The following is a 16,983-nucleotide window of genomic DNA, read 5'->3' on the forward strand; positions in this document are numbered from 1 at the left end:
AGATTCTCTGGCCTTCCTCAGTTTTGGTCCCTTGTTCTCACTCCAGGTCTGTTCCCAGGCTTCCCTGCACTGTCCCAAGCAGCTCCACAGGGCACAGCTGTGCCTGTCAGCTCTGACTGAGCTCCTGCTCTCATCGTGGCCACTGTCTGTGGCTGATCCACCAGGATGATCATTTATTCATCTTCCCACAAACCCAGATGCACCCTGCCCCAGGCTGCCAGTGCTGGGAAGCTGAAGCTTCCTTCTGACAGCGGGTCTGGGCTCCTCAGCTATAGCCAGAATGATCCAGCTGTAGAACATGAGCTGGGATCTCATTATTTGCTCCAGACTGGCTCCCCATCACTAACTGATGTTTCCCATGATGAGCTGCCATTCTCTGCTTCAGCTCTTTGAACCAGGGTGTGCAGGAGGGACAGAGCTGCACTGCAGCCCCCTGGATCCACTGGCCAGGCACGGACTGGGGGACAGCCTCCAGACTTTCTAAGAGCTGCTTCCAGAGCAGGAAACCTGAGGTGAAATCGCACTCTAGAGTCACAATATCTCAGCTTGCAATCCAGATCCTTCCCTTTTCCCTTGCTTTTTGACATCTCACTTCTTTTCAGATTGTCACTTCCTTCCTCGGAGGAAAATTCCGCCCTAGTAATTTTAGCAAAAACCAAGGGAAGCAAACATTTCCTGGGGGGACTTGAAGTCACTTTCCCATCAGTGGGGATTTTAAAGTGCTCTTGCATGTGTTTTCTCCAGAAAACATGCTCACACAGACAGCATCCCAGCCAAACCCACGGGAATCTTCCTGTCACCAGCCACCAGCTTCAAGGTGACCTTTCTCACACACTGAAATGTGCTCCCCTCATGTTGTGGACATGGTCATCCAGCCAAGGCCCCTTCAGCCCATGGGTGTCCTCTGAAAGACCTTCCAGGACAGTCTGTTCTCTCCAGTGCTCAGTTATGCAAATCCCAGCAATCTGCAGGAGCCATCCTCCGTGTAGGAGCTGGCAGGGAATCTCAAGCATTGCTGGCCAAGGGCTCTCAGGACCTTGATCTCCAAAAACTGAGGGACAAGGGATATTCCCACTCTCCATCCTTGTGCCTACACCTTCACTGACCCACTTCTAAACCAGCCCTAAGTCAGGATCTGTTGTGTTCAGCAAGGAGGGACAGAGGCAGGAGCTCCGTGTGCTCACTGCACAGATGGGACTGAAGGTGGGGGTGCAGAGCCCCAGAATTACACTTGTCAGAAATCCAAACCCTTCTTAGCCACTCCACAGACATGGAACTGTAAGAACAGGCTATTTCTGGTCAGTCTGCACAGGTTTGTGTGAGGCTGCTCATTGTTTGCTATGGGAGAAGGGACGTGACCCCCTTTCCCACAGCTGTGCCAACAGAGCCTGGAGGACCCTGCACCCATGAGCAAAGTGCCACAGTGCCCTGGCACACCCGGGGACACCCAGAAATGCCACCAGCCCTCGTGGCAGCTGGACACTGAGGCTTTGCCATGGTTTAGAATGGTTTGAGGACCACAGCTCCACTCAGCTCAGCACTTGAGCATGTGCCTCTTGCTGACTGAGCACAGCTCAGCTGCTCCATGCCCTCAGTCCTGAATCCAGCCCTGGTGTTTCCAGGTCTCTCCTGCCACATTCACCTACGAGCTCTGAGTTTTCTGTTGCATGGCTGTTGTTTTATCCTTGTATCCCTTTACTAACCCCTTTTCCCTCCTCTCCTTAGGCTATGGCAATGGGGATGATGACAGAATATTACCACTTCATCTTCACCACTCTGGTAAAGTATCTGGCTGTGCACACCCCTTGTGCACTCGCTGATGGGGGGTGGGATGGGAGGGGGCAGCTGGAGCAGGGGGGTGGGATGGTGTCTGATCCTGGTGCTCACTGCACTGCAATGGGGTGGGAAACACAAGGAATTGGGAGATCTGGGACCCCAGGAGGAGAGAGCAGGGCTGGACTTGGCTGCAGGTCAGGGTCAGACCCCAGTGACCTGGCTCTAACTCCTCTGGTGCTCAGCCTGAGAGATGTCAGTTCTTCCTTCCCCTGCCCTTGGACAGCTCACTCCTCTGGAGTGAACAGATCTGAGCTCTGGTTTTATTTTCTTTCCCAGTCGTTTTGCTTTCAGTGTAGCTCCCCATGCACTTACAATGAGCACAGGGAAAGTACAAGGCTGCAGCCACCACCCAGGATTTGGTGGGACCTGATTCAGCAAGAGCTGGGGATAAGCACTCAGGGCCCCCTCTGGAGCCAGGAGCAGCCCTGCTGTGGTCCAAGCTTCAGTCCTGCAGGTTTATTTTGCAGGAGAGGAGCTCAGCCTGACATTAACTCCCCTCTGTTAAACACAGGCCAGTTCCTCTCTGACTCTGAGAGGCATTTGGCTTTCCTGGCAGGGTCACTCTTTTCTCCATTTAAGATGCTATTGTCTAGTCTGTTGAATTTTGTGTGATTTTGAAAATCCAATTTATCTTTTTGCCTTTAGGAAAGAAACACACTAAACTAACCCTTAAAAACTACAAAATTTATTTTTCAAATGCAAATGACATTTTAATTACCCCTGCTGCCATTATCTATTCCAGGCAGCTTTAAGCATTTCCCAGATAACCTCCTATTAATCAGCCCCAGCTGAGCCTGGAGTACATTTCATGTGTAGGTACAGCCTGGAGGTGGGAAAAGAGGAATTATAATAAATTAATAGATAAGCAATCACAATTAATGCCACTTTCCTGAAATAACAGTTATATCATGGGAAAGATATTTTAATCTGTCATTCCTTAAGGCAATGTTTTCCTAGCTTGCAATGCCTGTGCTTCAGCTTCCCCAGTACGAGACCCATGGGGTGCTAATGAATTAGTCTATTATGTTATACTGAATGTTTCTAAAAGGTCCCCAGTCAATACTGAGCACAGTGTATCAACACTTGGCATGAAATGCTTCAACATTTTGCTAGGCAGCACGACTACAGTTCACTGACTCCAGCATGAAGAGCCCCATCAGCCTTTTCCACCACAGGAGGAGGAGCAGGAGGAGCAGGAGGAGGGTCCCTGATGAGTGCTGGTCTCTGTCACACGCAGATTTTACACCCAAAGCCCCTGCAGGGAGAACCCCAGAGCTCCACTCCCGTGGGGGTGTCTCAGTCTGTAAAATGGGGCTTTGCAGACATGGCCAAGCCCTGCCAGACCCCAGGGCAGAGCTGGGGGGACTCCTCACCCACGGGCAGCAGAAGACAGGGATGCCCTTCCTGGACATCCTCCACCACCGAGGAGCCCAAGCTGGGCAAACTGGGCAAGGGGGAGAGCATCACAGGAGCACTGAGAGCAAAATTAAGGGTGGAGGGGAGAATTAATCTGCAGTACAGAAAATCTACAGAAAATAATGAGTGAAAGGGAATGTAGATGAGGTGGAAAATAGAACCAGATGTTTCAATTTGTGGCTGTGCAGGAGCAGAAAATCCAGAAGAAACTGATCTGATGATTCCCATCCACACCTCCCTGCGTGCTGACACTCAGCTGGTATTCTGAATTATCCTCTGATTCCAGGAGGTGATAAATCAGGCTGCAGCTGAGATTTAAACTGCAGCCAAGGAGGGGGCCTGATGGGAGGTTGGTTTCTATAGGAACTTGGTGAAAGGAAGGGTCAGAGGGGAGCAGCAGGGTAGGGGCAGCACCCAAAATGCCAATGGGATCTGAGAGGTGGCCAGGGCTGGTGGTTTGACAAATGGGCAACAGAGACCACGGGGTCTGGAACTCAGGGATCTGATTTGTCACATACAGTCACATTCTGAGGGGGAAATCATCAGCTTTTTCAACAGAAATTATTTCCTCCCAACAATTTTCATCCGATTAGAAATGAATCTTGGAAAAACAGACCCATTCCAGCAGGTCAGGCACAGAATTGCTGTCCCCTCTCCCAGCCAGAGACATGAGCACTTGTCTGAGGTCAAACCACTGTATTTGCCCTCAGCTCCCTGAAGTCATTTAAAAGTCAACATTGTGGCCTGGTTTTCACAGTGCACTTTAACAGAATGTGCAGGTTTGCACTTGCAATTTTTCAGGGTTAAAAAACAACCCAAAAACCCCAAGTCCCATTTGCCATTGTAGGGTGATTAATGATTTGGTCCCTGCTGCACCTGCAGATTTGAGCACTGCATCCATCAGCAGTGAGCCCTGGGGCTGCAGAGGCTGGGGCAAGGCTTACAGAAAAGATCAAACCCCCAAAGCTTATTAAAGCAAAACAGCCACAGGAACCCTCACTCCCCCGTGGAGAAGGATGTCTCAGTTGCTGGCAAGTGCTGCTGCTGTTGTGCTTTGCTTGGGGCAGCACGTGTGGGACTTCAGCAGCCCCCTGTGGGCAGATGGGTGCTGTGTCCCACCAGCACAGCCCCATCACACAGCACAGAACAGCCCCAGCACAGCCCCAGCACCCATCCCATACTGAAGCTCCTTTTGATGAGCCCTTGTGAGAGCAGTGAATGTCACAGATTCACCCCCACGCTCCATTGCAGACGATTTTGTGGTGCTGCCTTTCCACCTCCCCACATTTATGCTGCCACGAAACACTTGCAGAAATTGCTCAGGATAAACTCTGATGAAATATATCCCATCCAACAAATGGTTCCCATTAACCAAGCCACCCCTGGCTGTCATCTCCCCACATTCCCCCATTCGCCCCTTGGGTGGGTTTGGGGAGCAGATCAGCTGCCACGTGCTCCTGACGTGCTGTCTAACCCCAAACTCATCCCTGAGCACTGAAGCTGATATCCAGACATGTGGAGAGCCAAGAACTGCACCACAGCAGCTCTCCCAGTGCCCCCAGTGCCCCCAGTGCCCCTCGCTGAGTGATGCTCTCAGGCCAGCAGCCAGCAGAGCTGAGCACTGCCTGGCTCTGGTTCTCACATCGTATAAAGGGCACCCTCATTCATCTGCAGACTGTGTGGGCTGGTTGGAATGTCAAGAAATGCGTCTTAGTTCCTCTTTGATAGTCTGCAAATTGGTGTTTTGCATTCAGAGTGACTCTGTCACCCACAGCACTGCCAGCAAATCCTCCGTGGAAAGGCCCATGGGAGCTTCAGGCACAGAAACTCTGCCTTGTCCCCCCTCCCTGGGTCACAAGTCTCTTTTTTCAGAGTCACAGGCAGTGATTCTGGTTTTCTCCCCGCAATCCTCTCGCCTCTTTCCTGCTGACAGCAAGTCCTTTGGTAGGAGCTCCCTTCTGCTGCTGCCTGTGGGGGAACCTGCACATACGGCACCCAAATTCCAGCAACACCTCCAGGCCTCGGCAAGCAGAGCCTGATGGCAGCAGACAGCACAATCCTTCAATTCCTGAGGGATCTGCACTCCCTCCCACCTTCTGTGCGCTCTGCTGCGTCTCACTCCAAACACAGACACGAACCGACGCAGAAAACTCAAACAAAACAAAGCTAAGCAAAATGTTTAAACCAGTTTCTCTCTTTTAAGGATCTTTATGCATTAGACCTAGAACCATATCGCTACTCTGGGGTGAACCTGACCGGATTCCGGATCCTCAACGTGGAGAACCCGCACGTGTCCTCCATCATTGAGAAGTGGTCCATGGAGAGGCTGCAGTCGGCACCCAAGGCAGAGCTGGGGCTCCTGGATGGTGTGATGATGGTACGGGCAGCTCAAACAGGGCACAGGGGGCTGGGCAGCCTGGGAAGGGAGGCAGGAACAGTCATTAAGGCCTAAATGTTACTTTTGTTGTTGTTGTTGTTGTTGTACCAAACAACTCATCGCAGGTATCTGCCCTGAGGTACTTTCTTGCATTCTTTAATAACTGTCCCTCAAAGTGTGGGGTGAAGCCCACACCCCACTGCTGTGATAACGCTCCTGCTCAGCCCAGTTGCCAACAGATTTCCCAGCAGACAAGGCAGGTGGTCAGGACGTGTCCCAAAGGGCTCCAGCTGTCCCTGAGAACAGCAGGACAGCGGCTCCCAGGGCTGGGAGCACAGGGCTGGGGCTGGGCCAGGCACTTTGCCAAGATAGAGGCAGGGAAAAAGTGCCAAAGCAAGGCCCAGAGATGGGCTGTGCTGCAGCTTTGATGACTCCTTTCAGGGTCTGATGGCAGCTCTGCTCTGCTGAGTTTCTGCTGGGAAGGTGCAGCACCTGCTGGCCCATCTGTCTTCCCTGCCAGGCTGTCTCCGACCCCCAGAATTGCTGACTGGCTCTCTCCTTCCCTCTCCTTTAGATCTGCCAGAACCAGCCCTGCAAAGTGGCAAAGCCTCCCAGACTTTCACCTTGAAATGGCTCCTTAGGTCCCTCCTCTTGTTTTTTGTTAGGGGAGAGACTCCCACTGTCCTGCAGGCTCCTGCCTGTCCCCACAGCTGAGCCCTCCTGTGCCTGCTCAGTCCCCAGCTCTGCCTCCCCTCCCAGCCCTTCTTTGCCTTTGATTCCTGTTTGTCAGGTGTCCATCCAGTGGGGCCCTGGACTCAGCTGGGCATTACAGTCTGTAATTCACCATGAAATTGCATGGACATAGCCTTGCCCCCCTCCTTCCTCCAGCCCCAAACTCACAAACCTGTCCCTGCTGTGGTCCATACCCGCCCACGGATGCAGGTGGGGCTCCTGCTCTTCATGCTTGGCTGCTGAGGGAAGGGAAGGTCACAGGGATGGATGCCAAGGCTGCAGGATTTTCTCCATGGCTACGTCCTGTTAGATGTTTGCTCAGTTATTTGCTGTATTATTTTGTTTTATTGTGGTTTATTATGCTGCTGCTACACTCACATCTGTTTTGTGGCTCTGTGAAGCCAGCAAATAATGTATTTTCACTAGGAGGTCGTACCACATCAGAGCAAAAAATAAATCCAATTCTCCTGATCAGTGTTTGGATGTGAGATAGGGCATCTCGAATTTAATCTAAAATCATCACATTATATGGGGGGAAAAAAGTTCTCCCTAGTTCAGATCACTGAAATGCTAGAATATGTTACAAAGCCATGAGGTCCTGATTTTGGTGACAGCTTGTGTCATTTTTGGAAAACTGTGTGCCCACAAACATCTCTGTTTCTTATTTTCCCATGTATAAAATAGTGTGGAAAATATGTTCTCGTATAATTTTTTTTACACTCAGACAAAACAGACTCAATAAGAAAACCCTGTTACTACTTTCTACATTTAGAAGTCGTTGCCTCCTTCTTTGACACCACAGCAGGAAACAACCCGAGTAGTCACTCACAGGCAAACAACACTCCCAGAATCGCTGATTTTAGACAGAAACCATCAACCAGAGAACAGAAAAAAGAAACCCGGGGTGGGGGGGATGGCGGGGAGTGACTCAGTGTAGGAATCTCTGCCTTGGGACGGTCGGGACAAACTCAGGCGCTCTCTTTATTCTGGTCTTAAAGTTTGCAGTTTATTTCGTAGGGTGTGGGTTTATATAAGGCCCTGCTGGGAACTGCAGCCACAGCTCAGAGCAGGGCAGAGAGAGGGACAGAGTGAGAGTAAGAGAAGAAAGCTTAAAAGAGCTTAAGAAAGTAAGAACGAAGAGAGTAAGAGCATAAGAGAGCAATTTTCCCGTTTACAATACATTAAATCTTCTTCTATTTTGAATATTCTAATTTCCACTAACCAATCTAATACAAGATATAAATTCTCTAACATTTGCATGCAACCTATAGGAATCACTATATTACCATGTTTTACTGCTTTTTTTATCTCTAAATTTTATCTGGGACCCTTCCTGCCATGTGGGACACATATAGAGAAAGTAAGAAAATTACAGCCTGAAAAATATTCCAGGCTGGAGCTTTTCAGCTCTGTTCCCAGCCAATGAGCTGGTCCAGCTCAAGGCTAGGGAGAATTTCTCCCAGGGTGATAATTTGGTCAAAATAAAAAGGAATTAATAACAAAATCAAACACCTGTTGTGGTGTGTGCCCAGGCCCTGGCAATGGGGTGTCTTCTCTCTGAACCAATCACCTTTTCTCTACTCTTGGAGTTGCAGTCCTGCTATAAAACCAAGTGTGTTTCTGAATAAACTTGGCTCTTTCTTCCTGTCATGAAAGATGACCATGTAGCTGTGCATCTTATTTCTGCTGCACTTAAAGGGTTAAAACCCCTTTCCACGGCTACATTGCCATGCCTAGGGAGGATGTCTGTTTGCTTCTTGGTATTGGCAGCATCTAACATTATCTAAACCAAGGGGCCTTCAGGCATTCAGTTGCTTTCAGCCCCACAGCCGAAAATCGCTACCATTTCTATTCCGCTTATATTTCCCACACTCTCAAAGCCTTTGGCCCTCGTATTTGTAAGGTTTCCCAAATTCATCAGAGCCGGTTCTGCCTTCCCCTAGGGCTCCCCCAGGGGCCACCAACGCTGTCCCCGTTCCCTTTAGACAGACGCTGCCCTGCTGTACGACGCCGTGCACGTGGTGTCCGTGTGCTACCAGCGCGCGCCGCAGATGACCGTCAACTCGCTGCAGTGCCACCGCCACAAGGCCTGGAGGTTCGGCGGCCGCTTCATGAACTTCATCAAAGAGGTACCCAACTCATCTTGATTTCCACCATGAACTCTCACCAGGAAGGGCTTTGTCAGTCCTGAAGACCCTTCAACAAATATAACCTCTTTTTCTTTCCTTCATTTTCTTTTTGACCATAAACACTCACCACAAAGGGCTTTGTCTATCCTGAAGACCTTTCAACAAATATAACCCCTTTTTATTTCCTTAATTGTGTTTTGACCATAAACTCTCACCAGGAAGGGCTTCATCAGTCCTGAAGACCCTTCAACAAATATAACCCTTTTTTATCTCCTTCATCTTTTTTTTACCATAAACACTCACCATGAAGGGCTTTGTCTACCGTGAAGACCCTTCAACAAATCTTCAACAAATATAACTTCTTTGTATTTCCTTTTTTTTTTTACCATAAACTCTCACCAGGAAGCGCTTCATCTGTCTTGAAGACCCTTCCACAAATATAACTCCTTTTTACTAGCTTAATTTTTTTTTTCACCATAAACACTCACCAGGAAGGGCTTCGTCTACCCTGAAGACCCTTCAACAAATATAACCCCTTTTTATTTCCTTCTTTTTTTTTTTTACCATAATCACTCACCATGAAGGGCTTTGTCTACCGTGAAGACCCTTCAACAAATATAGCCTCTTTTTATTTCCTTAATATTTTTTTTCACCAGGAAGGGCTTCATCTACCCTGAAGACCCTTCCACAAATATAACCCCTTTTTATTTCCTTCATTTTTTTTACCATAAACACTCACCAGGAAGGGCTCTGTCTACCCTGAAGACCCTTCAACAAATATAACCCCTTTTTATTTCCTTCATTTTTTTTTTTCCACCATAAACACTCACCAGGAAGGGCTTCATCTGTCCTGAAGACCCTTCAGTAAATATGTGGAGGTGTATCTTGGGTTTTGCACTATTTATTATTAGTGGTTTGTCATCAGTTTCATCTGTTTTTTCTTAGGCCTAGGATTAATGGAAACACGACTGAGGTGATTCTCGTGTTGGGGCTTGGATGTTTATTAGATCTTATCAGAAATTACAGAAAGTACAACAGCACCTCCAGCTCCTTGCTAGAAGTGGGAAAAATGGTCCCAGCTGAGCCTGCTCCAAGGCCTTTTAAAGCTAAACACACCAATAGAAGTTTAACACCTACATTATTTATCCTTTTGACCCAATAATAGATTCCCACAACCCTTAGAGTGACATTTGACCAACCAAAGGTCACTGCCTGAGTTCTGTGAAGAAGACAGAAGAAGATGAACAAAGAAAAAGACACCACCTAAAATTTTTCATCTTGTCCCATATCCACCACTATACTATAAAATTCTAAAATTTAAAACCCATCACCCAGTGAAAATACACATCTAACCCACTACACATTTATGATTTTTAACTCATTATTCATATTTACAAGCCTTCTCCAAGGTTTCAGCTCCAGAGCAGTGTTTTCCAGGGGTTCTGTGCCTGGAAGCACAGTAAGCTCAAAAACTCCACATTCCTGAGATCCAACACAAATACAACCCCTTTTTATTTCCTTAATTTTGCCCGGCCTCTGTTTTTAGGTAGCCCAAAAAGACATCACGGCTGCAGCCCCACGGGAGCTGCAGGGCTCAGCACGCAGCTGTGTTTGCTCCAGCTGGCCAAGATCAGACATTCCGTGTTTCCCCAGCTCCCAGGGGGCTCCATGTCCCATAGGCAAAGCACCTGCACGCCCAAATGAGCAAACACGAGCCTCCCCAGGACTCCAGGGTGGCGAGGCTGGGAGCAGGCTGTCACTGCTCCTCAGGAATTAATGAGCCAGAGCCAGAGGAGCGTATTTACCGGGAGAAATGCCAGTTCCTCCCCCCTGGGAATACATTATGCCACCTTGATCACACTGGAATGCTTCAAGCTCCCCCACCCATAAAGGAAACACGTTTCCCAGTGAGCAGCCTGCATGGAGATGCTCAGGGGAGAGAGCCCAAGGCTCAGCTCCTCACTGCTGGGATCCCATTGCTGAGCAGCAAACTGCAGCAGCAGCCTGGCATTCCTAGGGGAACATCCCTATGGGATTCCTATGGCATTCCTAGGGGAGCATTCCTAGGGGAATATTCCTAGGGGAGCATTCCTAGGGGAACATTCCTATGGAATTCCTAGGGGAACATTCCTCTGGGATTCCTATGGCATTCCTAGGGCAGCATCCTCCTCAGGACAGGGCTGCAGCACAGCCAGCACTGTCCCCAGGCATCAGGCACCTCGATGTCCCCCAGCTCCTGCCCTGCTGGCACACAGCTCCTGGCACTGGGGGTTTGATCACCTCCTCAATCAGAGAGATTCATTCTAGGGGTGCTGCAAAGTGAACAGTGGGAAAGAAATCAAATTACAGGGGTTTTTTTTGTGGAACTGAAGAAAGAAATCGAATTACAGGGTTTGGTTTTTTTTATGGAACTGATTTGAGGCATCTTTACCCCAAGCTCCTGTTCCTGGTCCCAGTCAGACCAGGCTGTTCAGGACCTCAGTCAGCCAAGCACTGAAAAATCTCTGTGAATGATGGGATGTCCCCAGTCCCCCAGTGAGCACCTGCCCCATCCTTGCACTGACAAAAACTGAAGCAGCCAGCAGCCCTTGCCCCCAGACTCCTGTGCCTGTTTCCAAACCTCAGATCTTGCTTGCATGGACACATTCTTGGCCTCTTCTGCCCCACTTTCCCTCTGGAAGCACAGAGGGAAGCATTCCCGACATTTAAGCTTCCACACACCTTGGAAGCACCAGCAAGTTCGTGCACAAAGGGATTTCTTCTGGCTGGAGCAGTCCCAGAGCCAGCTCCCTGCAGCCAGCGTTTATCAGCACTACAAGGATAAACGCAGCACACAAGGATGCTGTGATAAATGCAAGCCGCTTTCTACTGAGTCATCACGTCCTGCAACAGCTGGTGAGCACAAAAGGTGCGAACAGAAATTGTAGCGAGGACTGCAAGAGAGTTAAGGAAATCTCCAGCTCCGTCTGCAGTCTGAGCAGTGACGGAGGGATTATTAATTAATCAGGCTCTTTAGGGAGAAAGAACCAGCATAAGGACTAATTAAAAGAACATATAGTGGAGGGCAAAAGATTATTTATGATACTAAGTAACAGCCCTGCTACTTTTTCTCCCTTGCACAGGCCCAATGGGAAGGATTAACAGGACGCATTGTCTTTAATAAAACCAGTGGTTTACGGACAGATTTTGATTTGGATATCATCAGTCTCAAAGAAGACGGCCTTGAGAAGGTAGGCAGGGTTTGTTTTATCTGCATGTGGCTGAGGATAAGGCTGGTGATCAGCAACAGAGAAATGGTTGGTGTTGTATCGATTCCAGGTTTCTGGGGTTTATATAAAAGGATATTCACTTTGTGGGATTTCTCAGATCCTTTTCCATGCTCAGCCATGAGTCACTCGCCCTGAAGCCAGTGCGTGGGATTACAGATTGCAGAAGTGCTTGTGGCACTTTCCTGGGATAGTGGAGGAAAAAGAAACTTTCTGAGCATCCATTAACCCCTCTCTGCCCAAAGCAGGCAGGAATGGCTCCTGTCCCACGCCCTCTTGCTGGCCTGGCTCACAAACCCTCAGTTGTTGTCCGAGAAGACCAGAGCTCTGGAGATCATCATCTGGAGTCATTTCCCACTATGAAATTGCCCAAGGCTGGGAACGGCCCCACTTTATTACAGCCTGGAATTGGCAGGAGGATACACTGGGTATTTTGTTTATTATCTAAAGGACAATAAGGAAAAAAGCGAAATGTGGCCTTGCCTGCCTGGCTGGGGGTGTCATGAGGGCATGAAAGCTGCAGCCTTGTGTCCTCCAAATTAGTGCAGATCTTCTCTGGGCACAGTAAAACCATGCTGATGTGCAAATCTGATCCCAGGTGTGCCTGGGGATTTAATTTCCTTCTCTTCAACTACTTAAAAAAAAAAAAAAAAAACCAACTAAAAATAAAAAGGCAAGATGCACAGCCTTAAAGCCCTTAGAATGCAGGTTTTAAGGTGAGATCAGTTGGTGACAAACAGAGCAGAGAGGGCTCAGGGAGCTGTTATTTCCAAGAAATTCTGTAATTCTGCCTACTCTGTGAGCAGCCCTGTGTCCCTGCTCTGCTACAGGTGTCTATCACCTGTACAGGTGGAATCTGGCAGGGCAGCAAGGCGCTTTCTAGAGCAGAGTCTGCTTTGAGACAGGTACCAGGTGCCCGTGGCAGCCGGGCACGGTGCTGGCCCTGTCCCTCTGGGCAGGTGACAGATTCTGAGCCCACGGGACACCTGGCTGGCAGCAGGGAGGGATTTCAATTACCTGAAATTGCAATCCCGTGCATGGCCCCGGAGCACGGGGGACTCGTCCAGGGAATTAATCACTCGGCACAGGGAGGCAGCCCCAGGGCTGGAGGCAGCCCTGGATCAATTCTCTGTTTGGAGGGGATGGATCCTGCACCGTGAGGCTCCCGGGACCCAGCCCCCTTTCCTCAGCGTTTGTTTTTCCTGGGCTTTGTAATGAGTGGCTGCCACAGTTCCCCACCACAGCAGCAGCTCCGTGCCTCAGGTAACACAGCTCAAGGTCACCACAGCCCTCTCCTGCTCGGGAGGTTTTGGTGTCAAATACAGAATAAAGAAAACATTTCAAATCAACCCAGTGACCTTCAGTCTCGCTGTGGTTGAGAAAGGCAGGACAGAGCTCAAAGTGCCTCGCAAGAACTGAGCAGCAGCTGACCTCTGTAGCCTTATTTTTTTACAAAATATTTTGTTTATAGAGCCTAACCCAAAAATAACAACACATCTTTTTGAAGTCCAGCAGCACCAACAGGCTGCTGGAGAGATGCATTGGGCAGGTAATAGAGAACGTGCCAGCCTTTGATACCACATGAATCCAAATGTTTAAGGACAGCCACAGTATCACCTGTCAAAGCAACACCCCTCAGGTGTGCTGAGCAGAGCTGGCACCAGCTGGAGTTATTGCAGTTCTCTGTCACATCAAACCCACTGGAAGCTGCCAAACCTCGACGCGTCCCCTGCACACCCCATCAACTTTTGTCTCCAATAATTCAGAGATTTCACAGCTCCCACCATTATTTTTCTGAAAGCTTCGTGTCAGCTCCAGAAGGGTTTTAAAGTATCGATGTCAAATCTCTGTTGAAGCCGGAATTCTGTCAATAGTTAATCTGAACTAACAAAATGCCAAACCACAAACAAATCCCAGCTGGATTGTGCATTATGTATCACAGCTTATGTTTGTTGAGCTTTAGGATTGAAGCCCTTATCCTCATACCTCCTGGATGTTCCAGGGATTACAGGAGTATTACCAAATCCTAATTACATATGGTTTGACTATCTGACTCACACAGTTCTCTTAAAGCACTTTTCCCTTTTTCTTCTTTTTTTAATATTTTAAACTGATTAATTGAGTCTTAAGTGCCATGCATTTAATTTTCTTAAAGAAAACATCACAAAGCAGAAGTGATGGGGGCTGCAGTGCAGTAAACTGGGGCCTCTTGACTTGCTTTTTTTCCTATCCACAATAATAATAATAATAATAATTTTTGACATTGCAGCTGTTGTGTGATCCAAGGCAGAGATGGGGGATCGCTTCGGTTTTACCTGAAATATTTAAAACCCTTCACAAAGTTCATGGAAACTCTTCTAGAATTTATGACAATTTTTTTGCCAGGCAGCATTGCTCATTACAAAGTCTCTTTTTGGGGATGCAGTAAAACCAAGTTCTCCCCTTGGACTGCTGAAGAGGCTGAAGAATCTTAAAAACAGCAATAAATAAAAGATGGGAAGCTGCTGGCTCCCCAGTGGATTGAGCTGGCTGCCTTTGGCTTCTCTCCGAGTCCCACCTTGCAGTTTGACCCTACAGATGGATCGTTCTGTTCCCATTTCCAGGTGGGATTTGGTTTTTTCTCACTGTCAGGCTGGCTCTGTGGCCACCCTGCTCCATTTGCTGGCAGCACTCCCACATTCCTTCAGCTTTCCTGACGTTTTATCTCACTGTCACAGTCCTTTAGCCACTCCTGCCTTCAAAGTTTGTCCCAAAGCCTCCCCTGCTCCGTGGAGATCAGGTTAACAGGCTTAGCCTCGCTCAGATGACTTCCTTAAATAGAGACATGTTTTGCCATTTCTGGATCAATAGACTTCATTAAAGTCTAATAATTCATTAAATTGACAGCTTGAGAAAACAGAGCACCTGAAATAGAGCTGATATACCTGGGCACGGCTGCTGCCACCCCCTCCTCCAGGTGTGCAGCCAGGACAGAGACCCCCCCATTGCAGGGATTTCCCAAAGGGGGCCCAGGGTCCTGCCAAGAGATGTGTTAGAAACCTCCAGCTGATTTGCCACGGCACAGAGAGCAGGAATGGTCCCTATCAGGGATCTTCAGAGCTGGTCGAGCCATTTTTAATTCCTCCACCAAAGCAAATTGGTGGGGAAATGGAAAAGAAAGAAAATGGACTCCGATTTGTGGTTATTTTTCTTTTGCTATGCTTTATCCTTGCCCAGATTTGACTCTTTAGTGTGGTTTGATTGTTGCTCTATGCAGTGCCTTTGCAAATTGTTCATTCCTTCAGCCCCGAAATCCCAGTCCCCACAGTCTTCATCCACTGCAGCAGGGACTGTGGAACAGGTGCCACTGGACTGCCCTGCAGCTGAAGGGTTAATACATGGTAATTCCAGTTTTTCTGCTGTTTGCTGCAGAGAAAGATGTTCCCTTTTCCAGGCCAGTAGGATGCTGGGAGCACGTGAGGAATGCAAGGTAGGGGTTAAGGAATGCAGGTAGGGATTGAGGAATTCGGGATGGGGGTTCACTATGTTGGTTTGCTTCCTTTCAGGTTGGAGCATGGAGCCCTTCAGATGGTTTGAACATCACAGAAATCTCCAAAGGACGAGGGCCCAATGTCACGGACTCGCTGAGCAACAGATCTCTGATTGTCACCACGGTGCTGGTAGGACACTGCAAGCCCGTCCTTGTCCTTCCCCAGGGATATCCCAGGGATATCTCTGACAGCTCACAGCACCCCAGTGCAGATCTGGAGGAGGCCCTGCACGTGGTCAGGGCTCACGGGGCACCCAATGCCCGTGTCCTTGCAGGGTGACACCAACACCCCCAGTGCCACCGCCCCTGAGCAGGCTGCCAGCCCCCACGTGGTGGCCAGCGAGGCTGGCACAGGCCAGTGGGAACCACAGGTGCTGGTCCTCATTGAGCTCCTCCACTTCAGCTGCCCAGCCCTGTGTCCCCTGGGTGCTTCTCCTGCCCAGGAAGCTGCTGCTCGTCCTGGCTGAGCTCTTCTGCTTCCTCTGCCCAGCCAGGTCCTGTCCCTTGTCACCCCCTGCATGCTGGAGAGTCTCCTCTGCCCATCCCTGGATGCCAGAGGGCCCATCCCCTGCTGATCCCTGCGTGCTGGAGGGATGGGCAGAGAACTCTCCCTGTTGATCCCTGCATGCCAAAGGGCACAGGGGGTTTGCATGTGCTGAGCCCCAGGCCAGCCCCGTGTCCCTGTGTTCCCTGTGCCCTGGCAGGCAGAGCACAGCACTGCCCACCTCAGCTAGGGCTGTTCCTGGTACTGAAGAGAATACCAAGAGCAACCAGAGCCCCCTGGCTCAGCTGGGACACTGTCTGTCTGTCTGTCTGTCTGTCTGTCCCCCTCCTGAGCACACACTGCTGAAGTGGGCAGGACTGATGCTGTTACCAGCTCTGCTCCCAAGTGTCATGCTGCATTTTGTTCTCCTGCTCACTCTTGGATCTGACAGCAGGTGTTGGATGTCGATGAGTTTTCATTGTCTGGTTCATGAATCTGGTGGCATTGTTTCCAGCATGGCTGTTACACAGCATGGGCTCATGGCGTGGCACTGGCAAGCAACAAAACACATCAGCCCTTGGCCAACCTGCCCAAAACTGAGTTATGGGTTTGCCTAGGGAAAATTCCCAGCCCTTTTGTGTTTTCATGGAATGTAAAGGTGCAGATGGAGCAGAGCCATCTGAGGATACATTCCCCAGTCTGGAGCAGTGGGAACCCTTGTGATGTCCTTCCCTTCCCAAAAGGATGTGACTTGATATAGTGTGTATTTGTATGATAAAAGGAATGGGACCAAGGTGTCCAGAGCAGAATAGAGAAAGGGGACACTTGGTCTAGAGCAGAAGAGGGGCTGGAACCAAAGGTCTTATATCCCTCAGCAAGGGCTTAGCAGGGTGGAAACAGAACACAAGCCAAAGACAGATGCTGTGGCAGCTTTCCTTGCAAAGCAGCCCCTCCTCCTAATGGACTTCCCATCCACCACATGACATTTTTCCCATGAAACATTTCCATGGAGTCAGGGTCCAGGCTATGGTACCCACCACACCTCAAAGGCCATGGCATAATGCAGAAGGATGGAGCCAGGAGGGGGCTGTCAGCCATCTGCCTTTGACAGGCTTTTAAAGGCAACATTTCCATCTCACGCTCTGTGAGCACGTACGAATTACATAAGGCATGGGGTGATAGCAGCTCCCATTAATTGTGCCACTCCAAGGGCC

The 16,983-nt window shown here is 49.3% G+C and overlaps 1 protein-coding gene across 1 annotated transcript in view; it reads left to right on the plus strand.

Moving 5' to 3' along the window:
* Positions 1–16,983, plus strand: part of GRIK3 (glutamate ionotropic receptor kainate type subunit 3) — a 107,730-nt gene that overhangs the window by 61,766 nt on the left and 28,981 nt on the right. The window contains exons 5-9 of the mRNA XM_088178528.1: positions 1,726–1,779; positions 5,456–5,629; positions 8,347–8,490; positions 11,613–11,720; positions 15,302–15,415. Coding sequence (XP_088034654.1) covers positions 1,726–1,779; positions 5,456–5,629; positions 8,347–8,490; positions 11,613–11,720; positions 15,302–15,415 — 594 coding nt within the window. The remainder of the gene's footprint in view (positions 1–1,725; positions 1,780–5,455; positions 5,630–8,346; positions 8,491–11,612; positions 11,721–15,301; positions 15,416–16,983) is intronic.

Source organism: Sturnus vulgaris, chromosome 24, assembly GCF_052056855.1.
Source record: "Sturnus vulgaris isolate bStuVul1 chromosome 24, bStuVul1.hap1, whole genome shotgun sequence".
NCBI lineage: Eukaryota > Metazoa > Chordata > Aves > Passeriformes > Sturnidae > Sturnus > Sturnus vulgaris.